Source organism: Lissotriton helveticus, chromosome 1_1 (assembly GCF_964261635.1).
Source record: "Lissotriton helveticus chromosome 1_1, aLisHel1.1, whole genome shotgun sequence".
In the NCBI taxonomy this organism is placed as follows: Eukaryota; Metazoa; Chordata; class Amphibia; order Caudata; family Salamandridae; genus Lissotriton; species Lissotriton helveticus.
The window spans coordinates 377,646,572-377,671,782 of record NC_136057.1 but is presented as its reverse complement, the minus strand read 5'-3'; the positions used below and the strand labels follow the sequence as shown (position 1 = coordinate 377,671,782).

At 48.4% G+C, this 25,211-nt stretch overlaps 1 protein-coding gene across 3 annotated transcripts in view; it reads right to left on the bottom strand.

The window, feature by feature from the left end:
- KDM5A (lysine demethylase 5A) overlaps positions 1 to 25,211 on the bottom strand; it is a 749,711-nt gene that overhangs the window by 14,782 nt on the left and 709,718 nt on the right. For all 3 annotated transcript variants that reach the window (XM_078673709.1, XM_078673710.1, XM_078673708.1), the window contains one exon: positions 296 to 706. In XM_078673709.1, the coding sequence (XP_078529835.1) occupies positions 296 to 706 (411 nt within the window). The remainder of the gene's footprint in view (positions 1 to 295; positions 707 to 25,211) is intronic.

Genomic DNA, 25,211 nt, shown 5'->3' with positions numbered 1-25,211 from the left:
TGTGGATCTGCACTACGCCACCTACTGGCATGCAGGGGTACTGCTCACTAAAAAAAATTGGATCCAGTTTGCTGTCTGGGGATAATTCTAAGGTAAAGAATCTGCAGCTAGAAGTCTATATCAGATATAAATAATTATATACACACACTATTAAAGGCTGATCTACTAATTGATAGACCTATGTGGATGTTGGGAAAGAAGTACATGAATAGGCATGTAGGACATTTTTGTTTTATTTGTTTAACTCAAAAGTGTCCCCTCTGTCCGACTGTAATCAGATTAAAATGTGACTCACCTTGTCCTTGCATGGCCGCAGGCAGCTCTGGGATGCACAAACTGCATTCTCATCTTCAGAATCTTCAGCACCAGACCAGTCGTACTTGGATGGTATATCAAGCACTTTCTTTTCTCTTTTCTTCTCAATTATTTCCTTTGCTATCTCTGCTTTTGCCGCTGCTGCCTTTTCTTTCTTTCTTTTCTTCTCTTCCTCTTTGGCTAGCTTCTTTGCAAGCTTGTTCAGTTCTTTTGCTTTGTCCATGTTCAATTTTAGCTTTTTCCTTTTTGGCTTATCCAGTCTCTTTAGCTCCTTCGACTTTTGCTTGCTCTCTCCATGAAGAAGTTCAGCCTTTTCCAACTTCCTTTTACGTTTTTTCTCAGAAGAGTCTTTTGCTTTCATTTTCAATGGTTTCTCTTCTGTACCATCATCCTTTTTAGTAATTAAAAAAAAACACAAAAAACATGCCATTACACGAAAATCAAAGCACTAGTTTTAGGGATACACATAAGGCTTGATTGTCACTTATTTTCCTAGGGCTTTATTCTAAAATATGTTAGTAATGTTTCTTTTTATAATTTAAGATTCACTACTATGAATATGAAAATCAATATCTATGCTAGATTTCCAGGCAAACAACTAGTTCCAAAAACCTGGAATGACCCCCAAACAATAGGCAGGTACACTGTTAATGTCTAACGTTACTTTCTTTATTCTCCACATGCAAAATGTTTTCATTTGCAGAAAGCTCTTCCCATAAATACTGTAAAAACAGGCTTTGTTAGCACACTTTCTTCAGCATTATTCTGCCGTGAAAGTATGTAAAATGTTACTAACCCAGTAAACAGCTGTAGATTCACATTCTGTGAATATTCCTGCATCTAGTGTTGGGTACGGATGTGTGCAAGATGTGTTTTTCCATGTCTTTTGCATCATGAGGTAGTGCGAGTCCTCCTCTTTCTGGTAATGCGCATGGTCATGGACTATTTTTTTTTATAAACTTTATTTTTCAGTTTCATCAAACATATATTTGCAGTACAATTATAAAAGTCTAATTATTAGGTTTGGCATAGGTAATGTGTACATATGTGGATAAATAAAGCCAAGCAGTTTATACTTGGGGCATCCCATCTCATGCGTCCACACCTTATTAACAGTCTAATCACTCTCTGTCCACCCTCCTCTGCAGACATACTCACATCTGTCTCAGAGTCATTTGAGGTGCTCATGTCCTCGTTGGCATTCACAAATGCATCACATAGTTCCCGCAACTCCCTGAGATCTTTCTCTAGTTTCTCATCCCGCATGTTTAGTTTCATATGTATTTCTTCAGCGAATGTGCACTCCCGCACATCCTGATGCCAGAGTTCTACCATGGGGGCATTTTGACCCATCCATGTTATGACTACTCTGTCTCGCTAATATCAAAAGCAGTTGCAGTAGCTTATATGCCATTTTGAGCCCCTTTGGTTTTCTAACATGGCCCAGCAAACAGTGTAACGGTAAACTATAAATGTGAAAACCCATAGCCCTCATCTGCCACAACCCAGGTCCACAAATATTGTACCATAAGGGACCTCCAAACCAAAGATGCATAGAATTATAATGCACCAGCTTGAAGCAGGCATTGCAGGATACTGCACATGTGAGTCCACTGACCGCGGTCCATGTTTTTTTCTTTTTTTTAATCTTTTAATTTTTAACCGACACTTTACAAATTAATTGTCTGCTACTTCTGAAACAGCCCCCCCCTCCTTCCCCTCCCCAGGTCCGTGAAAAACAGCAACAAAAAAAAAAAGAAGGAAAAAGGTACATATACACAATTAGGTGCATGTTCAGAAGTACTGTTCTAGCATGACAATGATTATTAAATCCAAAACAAATAGCCTGAGAGCGGGTCAATTCTGATATGAAGAAAAAGCAAAGCTAGGCAACATGAGTGAGAAGTGAGTCGCTAGGGAGGAGGAAGTAAAGGTAGAAGGGGATCGGATGGGAGAGCGCAAGCGTGGCCAGAATATTTTCAGTCCTAGTAGGTCATAGCCTCAATCCAATTGGCCATAGGATCCCAAACTATCATTCCCTTTTTCTTTGCCCTCCGACCTTTTTTGGCGTAAATTGCCCATTCCAACCTGTTTGTGGCGAGTAGCCTCGCTTGCTATTGCCCAAAATATGGAGGTTTCAGGTATTATTACAATAGGTAGCTATACATATCCGTAAGATAGTCATTGCAACGAAGATTAATGCCGGCTTTCGGGTCTACTCGGTCATATAGCCCTAACAAGAACGTACAAGGTGTAAGTTGAATATCTAGCAAAAGAATCTTGCTAAAAAAAAGTTTTGTACATCTTGGATCAGTGGTTGAAGTTTAGGACATGTGGCAAACATATGTACAGCGTCCGCACTGTATGTAGCACAGCATGGACAATTTGCCCCGGAGCCTGATGTCCATTTAGCACCTTTGCTGGGTGTTGTCTACAAAAAAAAATGCGGTTTTATAAAATTGCGCTTGTAGTTTCGAGGATAGAAGGTATATTTGTGCTAGACTTAAGGCAGAGAGGAGAGCATTCGGCGGGGCATTTGCCTTGAGTTGCCATTTAATGTCAGTTTTATTCAAGTCATCTGGCCGTTGTTCATTCAAAATGGAATAGATACTTCCTATCCTTGGCAGGTTAGGGTTTATTAATTTGTCAATGAGTCCAACCGTGGTGAAGCCGGAAGACCCGCCGGTTTTATGTTTTAGATAGCTCGTAATGGCCTGATATTGGAAAATCTGATTATTGCTCAGTTTGACGCGGGTTTGCAGATCTTGAAATGTTCGAATATGGCCGGAGCTAAACAAGTCCCCTAGTTTGCCAATCCCTGCTCGATACCATTGTCGTAGATATATGTTTTGAAATATCTGTGGCAGATTATCATTGTGTCTGACCGGGGTCAGTGGTTTAATTTAGATATTCCAAAGATCTTGCGGACATTGTTAAAGACTCGGTAAGTGCTGAGCAAAGTCTTGAATCGGACTCGCTTATAATAACCAAGTTCCAATTGACGCCACAAGCAGCCCCTTACATTCTCACCCAAGAGTGAAAGATAAGGAGAAGGCAGTCCTGAAGGGCTTAGTACATGGTCTTCATGTAGTAGTACACAGGATTATTGCAGTGCTGAGGCCCAATAATATAGTTTTAGATTAGGAAGAGCCCAGCCTCCCCTTTCCCTTGGAAGGGAGAGGAGATTAAATGCTCTCCTTGGCTGCGCGTATGCCCAGAGGAACCGAGAAAAAAATCGCTCATATATGGCAAGTGAGTGGTTGCTAAAATCGAGTGGGATAGTCTGAAACAAATACAGTAGCTTGGGAAAATATGTCATCTTTAAAACGTTGCATCTTCCTACTAAGGTTAGGTGCAAGTTATCAATTTTCCGGAGTGATTTTTCCATTGTGGTAGCAAGAGGAGTCAAATTTTCGGAGACTACCATGTCCACATCAGAGACTATGCAGACTCCTAAATATTTCGCCTTTTCAGTTATCCTACTATCTACCCAGCTAATTTTCCTATTTACCACTATCTGCATTTTTGATTTATTAATGGCCTAGCCTGAGATTAAGCCACATTCCTGTGCTTCTAATTCTAATGCCCTAATGGCAGTCTCAGGCTCAGGAGTTATTATAGCAAGGTCGTCTGCATAGGCCATAATTTTTGTGTCTGTGTCGAACCTGCTGACTGGTAAAATATAAGGGTTTAGCTCTATTCTTTTTATCAAGGGGTCAATATACATTGCGAATAACAGGGGTGAACAAGGGCACCCCTGTCTCGTCCTTCTTGTGATCTTAATTTGTTCTGTCAACTGGCCATTAATAAGAATTATAGCCGTAGAATTTTGATAGAGTGCCTGAACTATTCTGTGACCAAAGCCGATCCGCCGCATGATAGCCCATAGAAATTGCCAGAAGACCTCAAATCAAATGCCTTTTCTGCATCTAAGAGAATTCGCGAGATTGGGTCTCCTGACACCTCTGCGGCATTGAATAAAGTGATCGTGCGGCGGATTTGCTCGGTGGTGCCTTTTTTGGGTATAAAACCGTGTTGCCATTTTGAAACTAAAGACTCGATGTTAGTAGCGAGTCAGGTAGCGATGATTTTTTAAAAGATTTTTGAATCAGTGTTGTAGGAAGGTGGCTACCTGACTATGGTTACCCCAGATTTTTTGCCTGTGTTTAGCTGGTTTTTTGACTTAGTTGACCTGGTTCCCTGCTAATCAGGGCCCCAGGCCATCTGCTCTCTCTGTAAAATGGATTCCATGTACCCTAGGTACATACCACAATTGGAAATGGACTCCTTGTCAGCCCCTGTATAATGCACTATAGGTGCCCAGGGCATAGGGGCCACCAAGGCCTACCAGGGGCTGCAGCATATCTTTTGCCACCCCTGGCTGGTTCTTAAATTGACACAACTGGCTGATCACTCAGCTGGGGTAAGGTGGTGTAATCACCCCTTACTTAGGTATAGTATACCTATATCTAAACCTATATCTGGACACATATAAACCTGTGAGCCACTCCTATGGAAGGCCTCATCAATCCTGGAGGCAGAGTGCGTGGTTTAATTTGAGATGGAGCTCTAGCATGAGCTGAGCCTGTCTGCAGCTGTCGGGAACAACTCCCTAAGCTGTTTCAGGATAACGCCATACCATATACTCTTAAGTGCCTTATAATCCTCGCGGTTATATAGCAACTCTGGTTTGGCTTTATCAAAACATGTCGTGTAAGGTGTCATACGATTTGGAATACTATCCCCTCGCCAGTTCTGGCGACGGGGATAGCATTCCACCCCTCTAGAGGAGTAAGACATGTTACTTTACTTAAATGCGGTTAATTTCTAAAAGTACCTTAGATCCACAAAATGGATGCCTCTGCCACAGACAAGAGTCTGACCCCCTGAAGCTGACCGAAACTCAGCCAAATGGGGCCTGGACAAAGGGTTTCCTGTTGCAGGGAGGTGTTACACCCCCTCAGACAGGAGATAGTGGATTGTAGCAGGGAGGTTTGAAAGAAACCAGACACTGCATGGGGAGCACAAGGCTGCCCCTTGCATAATCCGGCCAAACCGGTTCTGGGGCACTCCAGCCCTCGTGCCAGGGCGGCCTGGATCAAAGGAAGGGGGTGTATCCACCCACTTCCTGGGTCCCACCCATAGGAGGGGACCTAGCAGGTAATCCAGCCCCCAAAATTAGTATAAGACTGGGAGCAGTGCCAATGCACGGCAGATTTCCTGACGAAACATAAGAAACGAAACTCTGGACCCTTGGACCTCCTACTCAACGTGGAAGCCCGAAGAATCTCCCTTGTGGTCAAGGAGTGACCACCCTGTGCAAACAGGCACCATCCAGCCCTCGACGTCTACTTTGTTGCAGTTCCCGCCGGAACTCGAGCGACAGAGATCGACGAGATCAAGCTTGCCTGCCTTCCAACAGCCCGATCCACAGTCCGTGCAGAGCTGAGACCCGTGGAGGCGACCGGAAGCGTGGGGCACGCCATCTTGAATTGACCACGAGACGCTGACCGTGCAGCCCACGAGTGACCCTCGAAGCTGTACACCGGGGTTTGAGAAGCCCCCATCCTGAGCCACTCTTGCACCGAAGCTCACCCCTCTACACTCATCGAGTGCGGCGTGGGGCCCTTCTGCTACTTTTGGCTCAACGCGTTGGCCCGGTCACTTGCCAGCCGGCTAGTGGCCCCTGTGCCGACGAAAACTTGAAATCGACTTGTGAATCTGGTTGCTCCAGATCTACACCAGCTCCCCTGAAAAGGAGCCCCCACTCTGACCCTCCTGGTTCGAGTGAGAAGCAATCTCCCGGTTCCGCGTGGATTGCTTTTGCCAAGTGTTGTTTTCTCCAATCTTGAAGCCGACAGCGCCGACGGCGAGAGCCTGCGTGGGACAGATCGTGACCTGCTCCTGGACGTCGTAGATGCCCCAGAGCCCACGTGACAGCGGAGAGAAGCACCTCGACAGCGACCTGATTGCGCCCGACATTGCCTGGTTCCGTCCTGGTTCCACCCTGGTCACTGCTGAGTGACCCAGACTCTGTCCCCTCTGCTTTCAGGTACTTTTCGACTCGAGTCCACCCTTGGACTCCACCGGACACTTCTCTTTCACCCCGCCTGCAGCCCTTTCAGCTCCAAGCACCAAGAGCCTGCGTGACGAAACCCGACTCAACTTCGACCCTGTGCACCCGCTTCCTGTGGGTGAGGTAACTTTGCTCCGCCGGTGTTCCCACACTGGTACACATCTCTAGGGTCTGTGTCTTAAGTTTTGTTCCTCTAGGTTCAGCGGAAGTGTCCTTAAACTTTAACTTGCAACTTTTACGCACCATTGGTTAACATTGGTGCATGCGTGCGCTTTCCGCACTGCTCCCGAATCCCGTGGGCCTCTCCCGACTTCAGCACTGCTTGTCCTGACTGCTCCCAGCGATTCCCTAGGCCCTAGGCCTAACCACTGTTCGATTGGTATCTCTTATACCACTTGTTTAGTATATGGTTTGAGTGGCCCCCCGCCCTCATCCATAATTGTGCAACTTTGTATGTTTAAACTGTGCTTTTGATTTAACGCTTGTGCCCCTTTATTCATAAAGAATACTGGGGATTGTTTTTAGTAATAAACACATATATTTTTATAATATATACTTGTGTGGTGTCCTTTCATTTGATATTACAGGATTGTATGTGGTAAAACAGCTCGCTTAACACGACCTCTTGAGTTAAGCCTTTAGGCTGCTTAGTCCATGCTACCCCTAGGATAGCTTGTCTAACAAGGTTGACTTACAACCTGACACCATAAGGGATTGTTTGGTCTGATAATAGGTGGTTCCAGAATTGGAAACATCACCTATCAGGCCAACTTCTCACAAGTGTTGATTAGGGTTATAGGTCGGTATGATGACATTTTTAATGGTGATTTGTCTTTTTTTAGGAAAGATGACTATTTTGGCTGATGACCAGGAGTTTGGAGGTTTGGCGCCTTCAAAAATGGACCTCACCATCTCAGTGAACAATTCTTTTATTTGCGGTGAAAAAACCCTGTAGAATTCTACGGGTAAATTGTCAGTCCCGGCGGCTTTACCGTCCGGAAGACAAGAAAGTGCTGTTAAGATCTCACCCCACGTTGGAGGCCTTTCTATTGCCTCACGTTCATTCGATTTAAGTTCACTAATGGGAATGCTTACTAAGTAATCTCAAATTTTATTCTGTATGTCCAAATTAGATCCTTTGATTTATTCCGAGTAAAGTTCCGCATAATATTTCTAAAAGACTTCCTCTATTTTCCTAGGGTCGGACGTTCCTACGTTATCTATCTTTATTGTAGTGATAGAGTTGGCGGTTATCTGCTGTCTGGTAGCGATGGCAAGGTGGTGGCCAATACGCTTTCCCAACTCATAGCATTTTTCCTTAGATGCTGCCCATTTAGAGGCTATTTTCTCCACCCGCACAGCATCAATCTCTGATTGGGCCATTTAGACCGCTAGTTGTGCCGCCTCAATCCCTGTTCCAGTCTGGACTGCGAATATTAATTAGCGTCTCGCCCCTTATACCAGCCTTAAGAATATCCCACACTACCATAGTGGAAGCTGACCCGTTGTTTAGGCTCAAAAATCCCTGTATCCATCTGACCATATGCTCACGATAATCATTATTATACAACAATGCATTTTCGTATGTCCATTGCGAGGTTGGTTCTTGATTGCCCCATACGCCTAAAGTTAAAATTAGAGAGTTATGGTCAGAAAGAAGTCTAGGGGCGCCATCAATGGAGCAGTCATAAATTAAGGCAGGCAGGACAAAAAAATAATCGAGTCTGGCTAGTGACAAATGGGGAGCGGAGAAAAAAGTGTAGCCGTGCTTGTTCGGTTTAGAGTAGGCCCAGACGTCCTTTAGACCATGATTGCTCATTAGGTCGACCAATGCACTATACACTTTAGGTTTCCTGCCCTGATAGACCCATACCCCAGTTGTATCCCAAGTGCTAGGTAGAATTAGGTTCAAATCTCCACATAGTATTAACGGAAGCGGCCAATGAACAAGTTCCTCGTTTACCTGTTGCATAGCCCCCGGGTCATCTAGATTGCTGGCATAAATCGAGCAGATCGTAAATACAGATTTAGAGAATAAAGTACATCTTGCAATGACAGATCTCCCTAATGCGTCAATTTTGACTTGGTTAACCACTAGCGGCAGGGTTTTCCTAGCCAGTATCCCAACCCCCTTAACCCAAGCCCCTTGAGACATTGCCCCAATGATTTTAAACCCAAGGGAGTTCAGCAGAGATCTCTGGGCACCTTCAATGTGCGTTTCTTGAAGGCATATTATATCTGCCCCCATTAAACGTAGTGTTTGTGCGGTTCTCTGTCGCTTTGATAAATCGTTCAGGCCACAGATGTTTAATGACACAACCTTAAGTTTATTTAGTGAGCCCATTATTTAGTTCTAGTAGCGTTCCATCTTTGTGGTGTGCAGGCCAGAGCCTGCGACCTGCCAGCTCTTCTCCCCCCGAGAGCCCTCCCACACCCCCCAGTCGCCCCCCACCCCATCTCCTCCCCCCCAGCCATGCCCCCAGTACCCCACTCGTAAGGCTTTCCTGAGTTACAGTGCAAAGAAAACTTGAGTCTTAGATACAGTCCAGTTCAGCCTATTGATTATTAGCCCTATGTGATCCCCGGACCCAGTGGCTCTCCCCCACCCCCCCCCCAAAAATAGACAGTCAGGATAAGCCTGAATGATGGTGAACACATGTGAGGTCCCGACCTCCACCCCGCTTGTGACCTCTCTAGTTAGTAGGCTGACCGGAGTTGCACTGGAGAAAACAAAAAAAGCAGATCAGTCCACACAAATATTATTAAACAAAAAAAGGAAAAGGAAAAAAAGAAGGAGAAGGATGATCAGTGCAAAAGGAGAGAAAGAATAAAACAAGAAGAAAAAAAAGGTGAGCAGCTGGAAATGCCAGTAGCTTTAGCCTCAGCTTGAGTTTATCATGTTACACATTAGTTCAGTCTTAGCCAGAGTCCCAAATCTTAAAAGACGGAGTTTTACTAATTAATATTTCTTCCTTTCGGATAATTCGGGTTGTTCCTTCAAAGTTACTTTTCAGTCTTGCCGGGTTCATCAAGTATACTTGGGCCCCTAGCTGTTGTAGCGGTGTTATCATTTGGCGGAGCCGCCACCTCCGCTCCACAGTTGCATGCCCAAAGTCTGGTATAAAGAAGAACTTTAACCCGTCTACTTCTTTGGGAGAATTTGGCCTGGCCATAAACTAATTGCCTCAACAAAAAATTCCCAAAAAACCTAGGAAAACTCTTGGTTTGTCGTTGTTTGCATTGGAACCCTCTCGCCTTTGTTTCAAGTTAAAAGGAAAGCGGTGAGCTCTTTGGACCTCTTGATCCCAGTTCCAGCTAGTTTGTGAGGGCCGGAGGAGTTTCACAACGAATGCTATAGGATCTTCTCCCTCGATCCCTTCTGGAATTCGTAGTAGTCCAAGGGTGTTCCTTCGCATTCGATTTTCTTGTTCCTCCAGTTTTATCATCATGTCCGTGAGGCGAGCCTCGTGGGATGCAGATTGTTCCTTTACTTGCACCATTTCCGTCTCGAGGGTCTCTGTTCTTCCCTCTACCATGGTGAGTCTGTCTCCAATATCCGTACATATTTTGTTTAATATTCGAATAGCACCTTGAAGCTTTTTCAAGGCCCCTCTTGCAGCTAAGTTTTCTGTTTTAGCCTCTTCCCAAAATTGATTGATAGACTCCAGGATTGAGAACAGAGAAGGCTCGTAAGTGTTTGTAGAGACTAGCTGAGAGCTTGCCCTTTGCTGAAACCTAATGGACTCAGAGGATAGTGTCTCTTGCAGGTCTGAATGGTCCCATTTCAGCTGGCTACATTTCCTGCTTCTGTTTTTTTTCTTTTTTACTGTGTTCATGGCCTGTTCGTTCCGCCCTCCTTCCGAATTACTACTTTCAAAGGAGCTTAGTACCTCGTCATCTGACCCTGTCAAGGACCCATCTGAAACGGAGTAAAAGTTTTCATTTACTAGGTCCGGGGACTGTGGATCAGTGTCTCAGTAAATTCTCATTTACCAAGCTTTCCGTGCCCCCTGCCCCTTTGTTAAGAATGTCTTGGTGAAATAGCCGTAGAAGATAAAGTACCTTTATTTGAGGCTACATTACCTAATATAGCGGTTTGGTCGCCATGATTTGAGGCTGGTGGCATTATTTTCTTGTTTGCTGCTAGTTTGACTCTGGCTTCATCCGTAGTTGGTTGTGTAAATTGTAGCGGTGGTAGTACCTCGTCTTGAATTAGAATTGGAGAAGCATTAGGTGGAATGTTTGTTTCATCTGGAACAGAAACAGGAGTAGGAGCAGTGGCAATGGCAGTGGGAGGGGTAAGAGTAGTTTTTTTTTTTTAGCAGCGATGGGAAAATGTCTGGCGATTGATAACGTTTTTCCCGTAGCAGAGGTGTTTGCAACACGATTTTCTTTTAAGTTACACCCTCCACCAGATTTACTTGCTTTCTTTACCACCCCCCCCATCTTCCCTTTTCCCTTTTTTGAGAGAGTCTGCTTTTTCCGTAGCCTTTTCGGATTTTTCACTCTCCATGCTCCTCGTGGCTCGGGTTCGTTTTGATTTTGAGGATTTTCTGTCCTTCTGTAGTCATCCTCCCACGGGTCGTGGAGCTGTTTGGCAAGTGAAATTCCTTTGTTCGCGCAAATCTGTTTTACTGATAAACATCCATTCAGTCAGTCCGGATGTCTTATGCTGTCCCACAGTGCCCGCAGCGTCTTGCAGAGGATGTCACCGAAGAGAGATGATGAGCAGTCGGCAATTGCAGGCACGTCAGTGCAGCTCCGTGAGCACCAGCTCACTTTAATCCGGACAGATAAGCCGATGTTCCTGCGGCCACGCTGAGCATATGCTGATGCTCGCGGGGCCTGAAGTTCGTTGTTGTCCATCCGTTCTGAAGCAGCTGGCCCAGGGCGATATGCCGAGCCGAGGTAAGGGATGATCTGCTCAGGTCAGCCTCGCATTTGTGAGTGGTGTGTAGGCCGGGAAGGAGAAACACTCCAACTAGCGCCATCTGCTGTCCCATGAAGAGGACCCCTGTGGTCCATGTTTTGTATCGATTCTATTAGATAGTTTTCCCACATGCCAGGTGAGGATGGATTGTGAAGCAAAACGATGTCGATAGAGATGTCCTTGGATAGAAGCAGGAATGGAGAGGACTGCAACGGCCACAGGCGTCCAGGGAGGAGGGTGGGCGCATGTGAATCTACTGCACTATATGCCACAAACATACGAATTACTTACCATCGATAAGGATGTATCTGGTAGAGAGGTGTCTAGCCACAGATTCCTTATCTTAGAATATCCACAGGCGTGAGACTGGATCTAGAAATGTTTTGCAGCAGCAGCTCTGCACGCCGGGGGACGGTGCACACGACCCCGCCCTGACGTCGTCCTCGTACGGGACATCAGCGGGGTCATACAAGTCCCTCGCGCCTCGCTGACATCAGTTTTCTTCAGAGAAACTTTTCCGCGGCACAACGCGGAGCCACCAACTAAAAACTGTGAAAGTATGGGAACTATGTGCGAGGAATGAAACTTCCGTGAATAAAGAAGGGGGAATGGTGGAAGACACCATCATAAAGACATAATAGACACCGCCTCCACATACAAGTGGAGGCTGTGAGAAAGAGCCCCGCAAGCCAAGCGGAGGCCCTTTCCCGAGTACAACAAGGGAAGAACATCACAATAGACAGAAATAGACCGATAGTGCCCTGTGGAACTGTGCCGTCCAGTAAGAACGGAACACAGAAAGAACAAAAGCCCACTGTTGGTAAGAAACAGAAGACTGGCCTTTCCCCCTCTAAAAACAGAGGTAGGAAACAGAGCACAACCGACCCTCAAAGAGGATGACCACGAGGAGACCAGGACCCCGAGGAAGTAGAACAGACTGAAGGGAATGGAACTGGAGAGTAAAACGACCTTCCCTTGAATGAAAGGTACCATATAACAGAAAAGAAGCCCCTCAGCAGGGGTTAACTGTATACAAAAACACCCAGGGGAGTGCAACAACCTGAACCCCCTAAAGATAAAACCCAATGGCAACTGAAGAGGCCAGTGGAGAATACCACCAGAAAAGGTCCTCGCAGATGAAGAGGCTGGGTGGGCGTTAAGGAATCTGCGGCTAGACAACGTCTCTAACAGATACATCGTTACCGAAGGTAAGTAATTTGGACATCTGATACCATAGCCATACCCCAAAAGGGAGGCGGGTCTGCGACAGGACCACAGAAAGCGTCAGGCATGTGATCCGGCAACAGGGTGATGGATAAAGGGGAACAAACTGTGGCAGAACAATCCGACAGCAACCCCAGCAGCTCGAAGAGCCGAAGTCACAGGATAGAAGAAATCTGACAACATGCCACAATGGCGCCATACCGTACCAGTATAAAAAATGATAAGTAGAGAGAGAAGGATCACTCTCCACTAAATGACGCACAAAAGTGCATTAACCCAAGCTTGGAATGAACTGAAAGAGATGCAACCAGTGCCTAACCGACCAGTCATAAAAGGAGACCGAAAGCGTAGAGGGGGACCCAGCCGGGTCGCACCCTAACAACACCACATCTCCGGCATTCCTGGAAGGCAAGGGCTAAATTGGTGCCGGTGCGAACCCGCCGGCGAGTCCGTCGGAGACCCCTCAAGAGGTGAAGGTTCCGAGGACGCCCCAGGAACGAGAGAGGATCCAAGGGAGGCCTGCAAAGCCGTAGCATAGGCCTCCATTTGGGTCAGAGTCGCCCCCACACCCGGAAAGGGTGGATAGAGGGGGGACGACCGTCGGGATCGCTCGTCCGGAAAGTTCTGGGAACCAGAGCCCCTGACAACAGAAGAAGGTGAGGTCGATGACCTAGGCGACAAGAGCCTCGACTTACCAAGTGGAGAACGACGGCCCAGGACCCCAGAGGGCGATCAACGGCGGAACCGAACAGTAGAGGGACCTGCAGTCAGCGACGAGGCCGGGGGGCGAGACGACTCCAACCGGGACAGCCGTGCCGAGAGAAGCTTCATACGGCGCTCCCGCCGAGACTTCGGTTTCAGACGTTGGCAGGCTTCACAGTCCGTGGAGTCATGGTGCTCGTCCAGACACCACATACAAATAAGATGTCACGGACGTCTGCCACGAACAAGAATTACAAGATGTGAAGCCCGAAGGCATCTGTGAGAAAGTGCCATCTTTCTTGCATGGTATGCCCCCACTTCTTGCTGAATTGCTGATGTGCTTTGACTGAGTGTGCCTTGGGCTCCTGACAATCAGGTGCCAGGGCCTTCCCTAAAACTGTATTGAAACCTAAAACCCAATTGGCATCTCTGGCCACAGGGAAGCCCCTGGTAAATGGTACCCAAGGTACCCTGGGCCCTGTGACCAGAGAAGACCCCTAAGGGCTGCAGCACATATGGTGGGGCCCTGTAGCCTGACAACACACACTGCCTTTGCAGGCTAAGTGTCTTGGTGCAGAACTAAACAGAGTCGACAAGGCACACATCCCTGTGTGCCATGCCCACAAAAACACTGCCCTGGCATACATAAGTCACCCCCCTAGCTGGGTGCATTATGCCAGTGGTGTGGGCACAGGTGCATTAGCCCTGTGCCCCTACAGTACTCAGGGCCATTCATGGGCACTGTAAGTGCAGTGATGCCATTAAGAGTATATGGTGCTGGGAGGTCGTCATTACGAACTCCACAGCACCATAATGGCTACAATGAAAACTGAGTTTGGTATCAAACTTCTCAGCACATTAGACCCACACTGATGCCGGTATGGGAGTTAATGTAAAATGCACTAGAGGGCATCTTTGAAATGCCCCCTGAAACCTAACCAACTCCCAGTGTCCTGACTGCGTGGCTACTGAGGCTGCCACCACCACACATGTTTCTGGACCCCTGGGTCGAGAGCTTGCCGCTCTCGGGGCCTGAAACAATGCACATCCTGGGACATCCTGGGGACGCTTCCCCTGCCAGGATGGGCAGGGGAAGCGTCAAAGGCATGGTGCCTTTTGTGAGCTTCCCCAGGCCAATTGCTGTACTCAGCAACTGGCCCCCACCGGTTCTGACCACCACTCTGGCAGGAAGACAGGCGGGAAACCCTAAGTGAGGAAAGGGGGTGTGCCAGCCTCTGCCAACCCCACCCCTCAGGTGGGAGAGGCGAGGTGATGCACAACTCTGGGCTCCGGCCATCTTGAGGATCAGAGATAGGCTCCTGCCCCCCTCCCACAGAAGAGGAGCAGGATAGTGGGTGTACTTACCCCAGGACAGGGACCCATTGGTCCCTGCCCATACCCCACGTGTAACACCCCTAAATTTAGTATTTAGGGGCACCCTGAACCTTCCTTCCTCAGATCCCGATACCGAAACAAGCAAGAAGATCAAGAAACAAGAAGACCTGCCGTGCAGCTGCTAAGAAGAGGACGACACCAACTGACTTGGCCCCAGCCCTACAGGCCGATCGACCCTCGAACCTGCTCCTGCTAAACCCCGGCTCCTTCTGTGGTCAGCAACCTCAAAAACCCCGGAGGACCCGACTGCCTTGTGACTCTACCAAGACTGGAACTTCCACAAGCAGTGGTTCGGCTCAAAAAGCAACACCCCTGGTGCCAGTCAGGAACTGGGAATCCAGCACACTCTGCACCCTCCGAGCCCGACCTATGCCTGAGTGGACAAAGACCCTGAGGACGTCCCCCCGGCGATTGTGACCTGAAACCCAGTGCCCAAGGACCCTCCTCGACGAACCAGACGACGCCTGCAGCCTCACAACTAGGGACCCCTCCAACCGTGACCAGCTGAGGGTAAGATTTCCCAACGACAAAAGACACCCCTGCACCCGGCGCCCCAAGGCCAGCCTGTCTTGACATAAACGCATTCTTTCAATTGTTTACAGGAGATGCACCAGTGCTGGATCCAGGATCCAACACTGAGTGAGAAAAAGTAACGATAACACTACTTACCTGCTAAGTGAATTTCCTCCCATAGGATAACATTGGTGATTCTATGTGAAAAAGTTATCAAGTGTCAACTTTTAAAATACAATAATAATTACAACTGTAACCAAAACGCTTTTACTCAACTGTTTACAGGAGATGTCCCAGGACTGAATCTAGGATCCAGTCCTGTGGTTAGAAAACTAATCCATAAAGTAATTAATTGCATTTAACTAGAAATTCCCATTGAGCTCAATGTCACATTGTGTTTGAAATTGTGTTGCCTATTGCAACAACTGTAACTATTGTATACAAAAGTCTATTGCCTATTTGAAAAGTATTTAACTAAAGTAACTAATTCTGAGAAAGTATATTTTGATACTTATTGTTGGTTCTAAAATAAAACAACTATATATTTTTTATACAAACCTTTGGCCTAGAGCTCAGTTCTTGAGCGTGTGAGACCATTTGTTGACTGGGTGTGTACAACAAATGCTTTACACTGTCCTCTGATACTGCCTTACTGCTCGACAAGCTACCACTTTGGAGAGTAAGGCTATATCTAACTTTAGCCGCTGACAAACCTCTGGGGACTGTGGACTCACTTTGGTCCAGTATATACAGAGCCACTTTCTTACACTTAGTTTCTTTGTCAGGCAGAGTGCTGTTCACTGTGACTTTGGTGAAAGCACTATGCATATGCACTACCAGGGCATCAGGTGGCATGTGGTACCTGATGTGCACATGATCCTCCACCACCTTGTAGTTTTTCTAAACTTTTGCTGTGACCACCCTGCTTTTGACGGGGTCTTTAACGTTCATGGTCGAGTATTTTTAGCTTGTTTTTGGGCAGGTACTGTACCAAACAATCAGTTGTTATAGAGGAAGTTGATAAGAGGTGGTTCATGAGGTAAAGAGTGTAAAGTAAAGTTCGAAATAGGGGTATTCTTGGGTATCTGCACTGTAGTCATGCTAAGGGTCATCTCTGTAGTGTGCCTGGATCACAGTCTGAATATGTGTGGACTAAGTGTGAAGAGGATATGAAATGTGAAGATGACTGACCTGGAGGTGAGCTGTGATCCTTAGTCCCAGCTTTCTTGGGAATTGGGAAAGATCTAAGCTCGATCAAAATTGCCTCCTCAAATTTGAGCATCTCTTCTTGATTTGCCAGGTGGTGTAGCTGGTGATGGTCAAGCTATGATGTGCCCCATGATTGGGTCTATGTACATCTTCTTTTTTCTCCCATCAGGCCGCTCGCCCTGATCTTCTGGTAGTGTCGGATCCCTCTGAGCAAACCCTAGTGCATCTCCAAAGAATTTCAGTCAAGAGATAGAGTCCCTCAAAGCCTTAACTCAATCCTACATTTGAGACGTTTCCTTAGTCCAGACTTGCTTTGAAAACAAAGCTGGCTATGAAAAGTGACTGCTGAGACCTTTTTGGTGGTGGCTTGGGGCTTGAGAGATAGCACTCTTGACAATATTCCATGCACTGGAGCAGAGGCTCTGCTCATGGTCAACCCACGGAGGGATGATAATCGAAAGCTGTAAGGTTGGAAATCAAAAACACAGGCGTCTGAGACTGAGTTTCACTTGGGCCCTCAAAATCAGCTAGGGTGGAAGGTTGTGGAGAACCCTGGTGCTGCACTCTATAATGCCTTCAACACAGTGCCCTTCAATAACAGTTGGTTGTGTTGTTCTTGAAGGCCAAAGAGGCGGAGCATCTTTATTCCTTGTGGTCCCGCCAAAGACAGATGTTGCAGACTATATGATTGGACCACAGGAAGTTGTTGTTCGCTTAAGATTAAAATGGAGGAGTGTATTCTACATAATCCACCCAATACAAGTCATTTTCATATGACCTAGTGTAGGAAGCTGGCACTGTATAAACTATACCAAAGTGAGGTATAGTGTGCACAGAGTCCAGAGGGACACCAAAAGTAGGCAGAGGTAAAGTTAGATAGCACCTCACTCTCTATTTGTGGTTGTGTGGTCGAGCAGTAAGGCAGTATCAGAGGACAGTGTTAAGCATTTGTTACACACACTCAGTCAGCATATGAATTCACACACTCAGACTAAACTTCAGACCAATGGTATTTGTATGGAAATATTCTTTTAGTTATTTTATTTTCTAGTACCAAGCAAGCATGGCACAGGTAAGCAATAAACACTTTACAGTAGTAATGGGGATAGGGGGCCTCCGGATGGCGGCTGCTGACAAGCAGGCCACTTGGTTGTAGGAGCTCCTGGACTTTAGCTCTGGGAAAACAAAGTTGCACCAAAATCTCACCCTCAGCGGCACTAGGGCGGCCGGCTGCAGGGTGCTGTTTCCGGTTTGAAAAGGCACTGCAGACTTGGGGACGAAGGTCTCCTGGGTGCGACCACCACAAATTACAGTGGTAAGTTGGGAAGTTAGGTGTTGGTTAGGCACCGGCGGTTTTGGACACCCAAGGCTGTGGGGCGTCGGCTGCAGGGGTGCCTTTTGGGGGTCGGATCTTTTTACCAGATCCTTGTCGTGTTTGGGGGGGGCCCTCTGGATTTAGGCTGCAGGCATCGGCTCGAGGCAGTTCAGGGGTCGCCGGATCTCAGGGCAGGATCGTTGGAGTGACCTCCTCGTGGTGTTTGCCCACTAGAGCTGGGGCAGTGGACGCGGGTGCACGGTGGGGTGGATTTGCAGTGTCTGGCCGGAGCCATAGGCTGCAGATGAACAAGTCCGGTGTTCACGGGAGGCAATGTCTTTTTGGTTGAAGGCAGGCAGGTCCTCTGGGGTTTTCGAGGTTGCTTGCTGCAGGACACACCGGGATTTCGCAGGAGCTGGTTCGAGGTGGAGACAGGCGGGTAGGGCTGGGGCCAAGTCAGTGGGCATCTCCCTCTTGTTAGCTGCTGCACGGCTGTACGGACCTCCTTTTTCTTCTTACTGCAGGTTCTTGTCTGAGGAAGCACGGTGGTTCAGGGGTGCCCCTAAATACTAGATTTAGGGGTGTTATAGGTAGGTAAGAGTCAGGGACCAATGGGTCCCTTCCCTGGGTTGGGTGCACCCCCTATTATGCCACCCTCCGGTGGGAGGGGGGCATGTGCCTGTCCCTGGTTGGCTGAGTCCCCCCATCTTCAAGATGGTGTGGACTGAGAATTGTGCTTCACCTCGCCTCCCCCACCTAAGAGGTGGAGTTGGCAGATGTGGGCACACCTCCCTTCCTCACTTGTTTTTCCGGCCTGTTCTCACGCCCGAAGTGGGGGTCAGAACCAGTGAGGACCAGTTGCTGAAAGCAGCAAGTGGCCTGGGGAAGATCACAAAGGCGGCAAGCCTTTGAAGCTTCACCTTCGTGAACCCTGCCCATCCTGGGGGAGAAGGCGTGGCACCTCGTCCCAGGATGTGTATTGTTTCAGGCCCCAGACAGCAGCAGGTTCTCGACCCAGGGAAGAAACATGTCTGGTGGTGGCAGATGAAAGCAGCCACTCAGCCTGGAGACTAGTGGTAGGTTAATTTTCAAGGGGTATCTTTAAGATGCCCTCTGTATGTATTTTTCAGTAAATCCCACACTGGCATCAGTGTCGGTTTAATGTGCTGAGAAGTTTGATAGTAAACTTCTCAGTTTTCAGTGTAGCTGTGGAGTTCGTAATGACAAACTCCCAGCACCATATACTCTTAATGGCAGCACTGCACTTTCAATGTCTAAGAATGGCCTTAGACATTGTAGGAGTACAGGGCTCATGCACCTGTACCCTCACCACTGGTATAGTGCACCCAGCTAGAGGGGTGACTGATCTATGCCAGGGCAGTGGGTTGTAGGCATGGCAAACAGAGATGTGTGCCATGCCGACTCTTCACTTTGTTCTGCACCAAAACATGCAGCCTGCATAGGCAGTGTGTGAGTGTGATTGTACAGGACTTCTATGGGTGGCACAATAAGTGCTGCAGCCCTTAGAGGCCTTCTCTGGTCACAGTGCCCTGGGTACCCGTGGTACCATTTACAAGGGATTGACCTGTGGACAGAGATGCCAATTGGGTTTAGGCTTCAATGCAGTTTTAGGGAAAGAACGTAGGCCCTGGGTACCTGATTAGCAGGAGCCCAGGGCACAGTCTGTCACACCACATCAGCAATTCAGCATAAGGTGGGGGCGACCATGCATAAAGAGGGCACTTTCTCACACTTGGTCTTGATACCATCAGTCCGATTCAGTTCTGAAGCAGTCAGCAGTCATACAATGTCTTTGAGTGTGGCACGTACGAATTCTGGTATTAGATGTTAAACATTTTCATTCTGCAGCACAACAGCTATAGAGCTCTGGAAGTTATATGCAAAACTGATGGCAGGAAAAAAAGGTACATTGTGAGTTTTTTGTAGGATCAGGATTGACCCCAACACCAAAATCTCTACTTAGAAGAAATACACTTTCAACAACCACGCCCAAAATTTAATGGCAGTGTTAGAAGGTGGTTCTGACACTATGGGCCGCCCGGATTTTTCGCTTTTTGAGTACCTAATTGTTGAGCTTTTCCTGTGGGGGAGCCTCATAATCTGGGACTCACCCACAGTGAACTCATAATGAAGGAGACTGTATGGGGATTTTACTGGTGTCCCCCTGGCTTGACCAGGCCACTGCGCAGCAGCTGGAGTAAGGGACACTGGGCTGGTTACATGCAGACAGTTGTACATATGTGTGCACACGTGTAGGGGCTGTGCAGGGGAGATTCCTAGCGTGCGCAGTCCAGGAGCAGCTACAGAGTGAATGGTGTGGCAGGACTTATGCAGAATTGGGTGGTTACATTGGAATAGGCTGTATACACTGGAAAGAAACATGCCAGGGAAAGTCAGGGTGTTTTACTGTGTTTTTCACTTCATTGTTCTCTTATGGGGATGTGGAGCCCATGGGCTACAGTAACTTCCATAAGGCCTACAGATTTCAGACACGCACTATAGAAGTATTCTGCAGAGTCCAAAGTCATATTTGTACTGCTTTTGGGTCATACAGAACTGTCATATTTCTCTAAGCCAGCCATAACCAGACCCGGCTGAGGACTGACCTCAGCAGGATGGATTGATAACCTTTCTCCCACAAGCGAAGGCCTCCTCTCCAGGAAGAGAAGATGGGTGGGGCTACAGGCTCATCCATCACTGGGTGCCAGGCGCCAGGCTGCACCAAGGAGGGAAGGCAGGGTGGGGAGAAGAAGCTTCAGAGACCATGTGGCCAGAGACACTGGACGACGCCATTTTGAACAAACCCAGAGGCTGGACAAGAAGGAGGGGCAGGGAAGTGATGTGTCGCTATGGGATAGGGTAAACAGAGACTTCCTGCCAGCCCCCTCCCCAAATTCCTCAAATAACTTCCACAGGAAGAGAAGCTCTCTCTGGGGTGTGGTCTGCTGAGGCGGAAGGTGCTGGAGCCTGGCAATGGGCACTTGGAAGGAGAGACCCCCTGACTGCCACCCATGACCCAAACAGCGCCAGAAGAAGAGCCCAGGACCAGTGCGCAGAAGCAGCGTCCTCTGCGCAGGGAGAAGAGAGGCCCAGGAGGACAGCCAGGCGAAAGGCTGGCGCAGGGAGTCAGTAAAGACCGCTCCCTGCAGAATGCACCCTCTTGGAGACACGGAGGGTGAAGGAGAGTGCTCCCAGTGGCTTGGAGCGCCACCAGAAGCAAGAAGACACAAAAATGGGGCAGATCGGACCCCTAGGGGCTGAGAGACGACCCCCGGAAGGTAGGCGACGGTTGACCCCTAAGAAGACAGACGACGAAGCGCGTGGGGCTCCGCTGCCATCTCAGAGATGCCTCTGGGGTGGGTGAGGTCCCGGGGGCTGCCCCTAAAGAGAAGTAAAGCCGGGGGGGCAGGGGTGAGTTGCGCTCGACGTGAAGGTGACCCAAGGGGGGCCCAGGACCCCATCCCCGGGCCCGAAGCAAAGTCGGGGAGCGCCGTCGCGCTCCCCATGAAGATATCCCCCATCGGCGGCCAAGAGCCCACCCTGGCCCCCGCCGACAAAGAGCCGTCGAGGAGCATGGTCACACTCCCCGTCAAGAGGAGGAGCCTGGGATCCCATCTCCGGGCCCAGAAGTGGGCACGTGAGGGGTGGCGTCGTTGCGCCCCCCCGAAAGAGTCCGGGGGCTCGGGATCTCATCCCCAGAAGTCAAGTGGAAGAATGGGGGGGGGGGGGGGGAGGGGGGGCAGCGGGAGCCGAGGTGGTCTCCGTGTCTGCCCGCAGGCTGACCAGAACGGAAGAGCCAGCTCCTGCGGCCGCACACAAGGGTGTGGGCTAAGCGGGTAGCAGGCGGGGGCAGCCGGGGGTTGGGCTCCCCAAGCTGCCCTCCAACATAGAGAGCCTGCGGGGGTCCTGAAAGACCAAAAAGGGAGGAGCCAGTGGCCCGGGTGGGACCGGACCTCGATCAAGCGGCGGAGTGGCTGGGGTGGGCTCCCCAAGCCGCCTACCCTCACCTGGGGGTCCGGGTGGGACCGGGCCCCCCATCGCGGCCCTCAGAAGCAGCAGAAGCAGCATTGCGGCTCTCCCCGGGAGAGCTGCTAATATAATATTCATCAGCAGGAGCCTGAAGCGCCCCATAATGTAATGAAATACCAGCATTTGTAAAGCGCACAGCTACCTCCAGAGAGGTGTCCCAGCGCTGGGGGCCCTCGGGAAGATTAAGCAAGCTATTGCCCAGAGTCACATGGTGCTGGGCTAACCTGCCGCCGGCACCGGGGATCGAACCGTGAACCCCATGGTCCGGAGTCAGGCACCCTGGCCGCTGCGCCACACCTCTTCCATAGTGCCTTGCAAGGCATGGGAAATCAATTGTTTTTGGCGTTTTGGTGGACCCCAGAGGAGAGGTGTCACCCTCAATGGGGAATAGGTGCTGGGGGGAGCTGCTGGAGAAGCGCAGTCTCCCCCTCCCCCCTTATTTCTTTTAGAGGGACTGAAGGTCACATGTGTAATATGAAGTACTGGTGTAAGGTAATGTCATAAGCAAAGTGGGGTTTTGTTGTCAGACATTCCTGCTAGGGTGTCTGGCTGTATAGGCGTAATCCTGTGATTTCTTCTGTGATGCCTTTAGGAGCTGTAATTGCAAAGCATTCTAATGATACCCAAATGTGCTGAGTACTGTCATTCTAAAGTGTGCGTAAACATGTATTCTTGCTGCTGCGCTTAGGTGAAGACCCCAGACTGATAGCCCTTAAGATATAGAGGTGCATACTTTATGGTCAGTAGGAGATGCTCAGTCAGGGTCATGTGTCACCAAGGCAGGTATACCCCTTTTTAATGCTTTTTGAGGTAATGGGGTGGGTCGCCACTGGGATGGTGCCAGTGCGCAGGGCCCTCGCTCCAGGATATGTTCAACTAACTGCATTGTGGGCAAGATGATGTGCATACAGGGGAGTGGTGGTACTACACCCCATCCCCCCTGCAAGAGGGGTGGAGATGTTACGCAATGTCACAAAGTAATTGCAACCGCTTTTGTATATTTATAAATTGGTGCATAGTATTGAGTAGTGTGCGTGTTTAATAAATGTACTCTTACTTTTATAAAGCAAAGTACACACTGGACAATCAAATATTGAGTGTTATTTCTGCGCACCTGCAAATGGCGATTACTAGCCCACACCACCTCCTTTGAGTAAGCCTCAGACTGCTCTGCAACGCTACCCGCTGAGAGTCAGGCGCTACAATTGGGTGTTTGGTTCCCAGTGAAGGACAAATGTAGTCATGTTATTTGTGCAGGCCTCTAGTGGCCATACCTACCCATATCCACGCACCGCTATCAGCCGATTGGGAGCTGAATGGTGGAGGGACTCGGCAATAGTGAAGGCCGCCATCTTGGGGGTGAATCCAGCTCGGGGACTAGTTGTCGCTCCTTCTTAGACATTAAATGACCAGCCTGACCAGTTCGTGCAGCGGAAGCGCCGCTGAAGCGCCAAAGGCAAGCCCGTCTGCGCCTGTCCGCGCCCGACCGAGCTCAGAGGCAGGAAATGCTGCCCAAATTACAACCACTTTGCGGACCATGGACCACCTAAGGTATTCCACCAAAACCTTACATAATATTAGAACCACAGCCCCTAGTAACTCACCACTACACATCTGTTGCTCAGCTAAATTTCCCATGACTCCGGAAGGTGCGGTAGCCTGTAGGTCTTGTCGTTTTCAATGTAATCTGGATACTGACAGTCGACCTGAGCCACAAACGAAATCTGATGATGATTCCATCAGCCCAAAGTACATCCTTTGTAATGTGCGATCCCTAGCCAAACATTCCATTGAAATTTGGGATATGATCTCCTCCCACTCCCCAGAGATTTGTTTCTTTACAGAAACTTGTCTCACTCCAACTAACCACCCGTCCATTCATCTGGCAATTCCGGCAGGTTATAAATGTATCCATCTGGACAGAACAGGTAAAACAAGAGGTGGCATTGCTATAGCTTTCAAGGATCATCTGAAAGTGCAATGGACTTCTATCCTTGGTAACGATAGACTGGAACTAGGCATCTTCAAAATTGAAATATCTCCATCAGAGAGCTGGAATGGAGCATTATTGTACCGACCGCCTGGTCCGAGAGCCAATTTTTCCACCTACCTGATAGAACAAATAGCTACTCAGGCTCTTGCCTCCTCCAAATTCATTTTATTGGGAGATTTTAATTTCCATGGCGAGGATCTTGATAACCCAGAAGTTAGCCAACTTGTAAACAGCCTTAGCCTAATAGGCCTTTCGCAAAGAGGCAGGGTCCTACTCATTGCGCTGGCCACGCCCTTGATCTAATTTTTACTAATATGGACCATCTTAGTAATTTCCCCCCATGCCCTTTAACGTGGACTGACCATTTTATGGTCATGTTCACTTACCATCTCCAGCCGTCCGGTCCTTTATCCAGAATAGGGAACGGAAACAGAAGGTGCTGCGTAGGTCTTGGAACAAATTAACCTTGGGATCTTTTAAGGAAACCTGCCATCCTCACGCACTGGAGGATGAATTGGATGTTGCCCTGGATGTATTTAAATTGTTGGAAGGTTTCAACTCAGATCTAGGGGCTGCCTTTGACCTTACTATCCCCCAAAGCCTACACTGCACTGTCCAGCCTCGCCATTCAGCACCTTGGTTTACACCTGAACTAAAAATTGAGAAATTAGAACGTGAGGCTCTGGAGCGACGATGGAGAAATAGTAACGATCCATTGGAGCGACAGACCTACAAAAGAGCCCTGGCGGGCTACCATAAGAGCATTAAAGTGGCTAGGTGTACCAAATCAAGGTCCAAATTGACCAGGCTAGAAAATCAGCCAAAGCCCTTGTTAACATAGTGAAAGATTTTGTTTCAGCTCAAGCCTGTAGGCAAATCCCAGATGAATCGCAAGAACTCTGCGATGCGTTAGCGACCTATTCCATGAAAAAATATTGACAATCTATGCAAACTTTCCCAATAGAGAACCCCTTAATCTAGCTCCTTCAACTGGACAAGAAGAATCTGAAATTCCAGTAACTAACGTCCTGGATCAGTTCGAACCTACCACCCTGGAAAAAGTCTCTAACCTACTATCACTATCAAAATTGGGCTCGCCGGGCGACCTGTGCCCCCCTAAAACCATGGCCCTTATATTCTCTAGCTGTGCCCCAGAAATTCTTAAAATTTTTAACAAATCGATCCAATCTGGCATCGTCCCCACCACCTGGAAAGAGGCATATGTTAGGCCACTATTGAAAAAAATCTACGGCTGACCCCCGAACGCTTAGTAATTATCGACCTATATCCCTTCTACCTCTGCTGGCCAAACAATTAGAAACCATCATAAATAGACAACTGAGCGCATTTCTAGAAACTAACAACATTTTAGATCCATCTCAGTCAGGATTCCGGCCATGCTACAGCACTGAGACTGCCATTCTTGCAGTAACTGACTCGCTGAGGCAGGTGTTAGATGCTGGGGGATCCACGGTTCTGATTTTGTTAG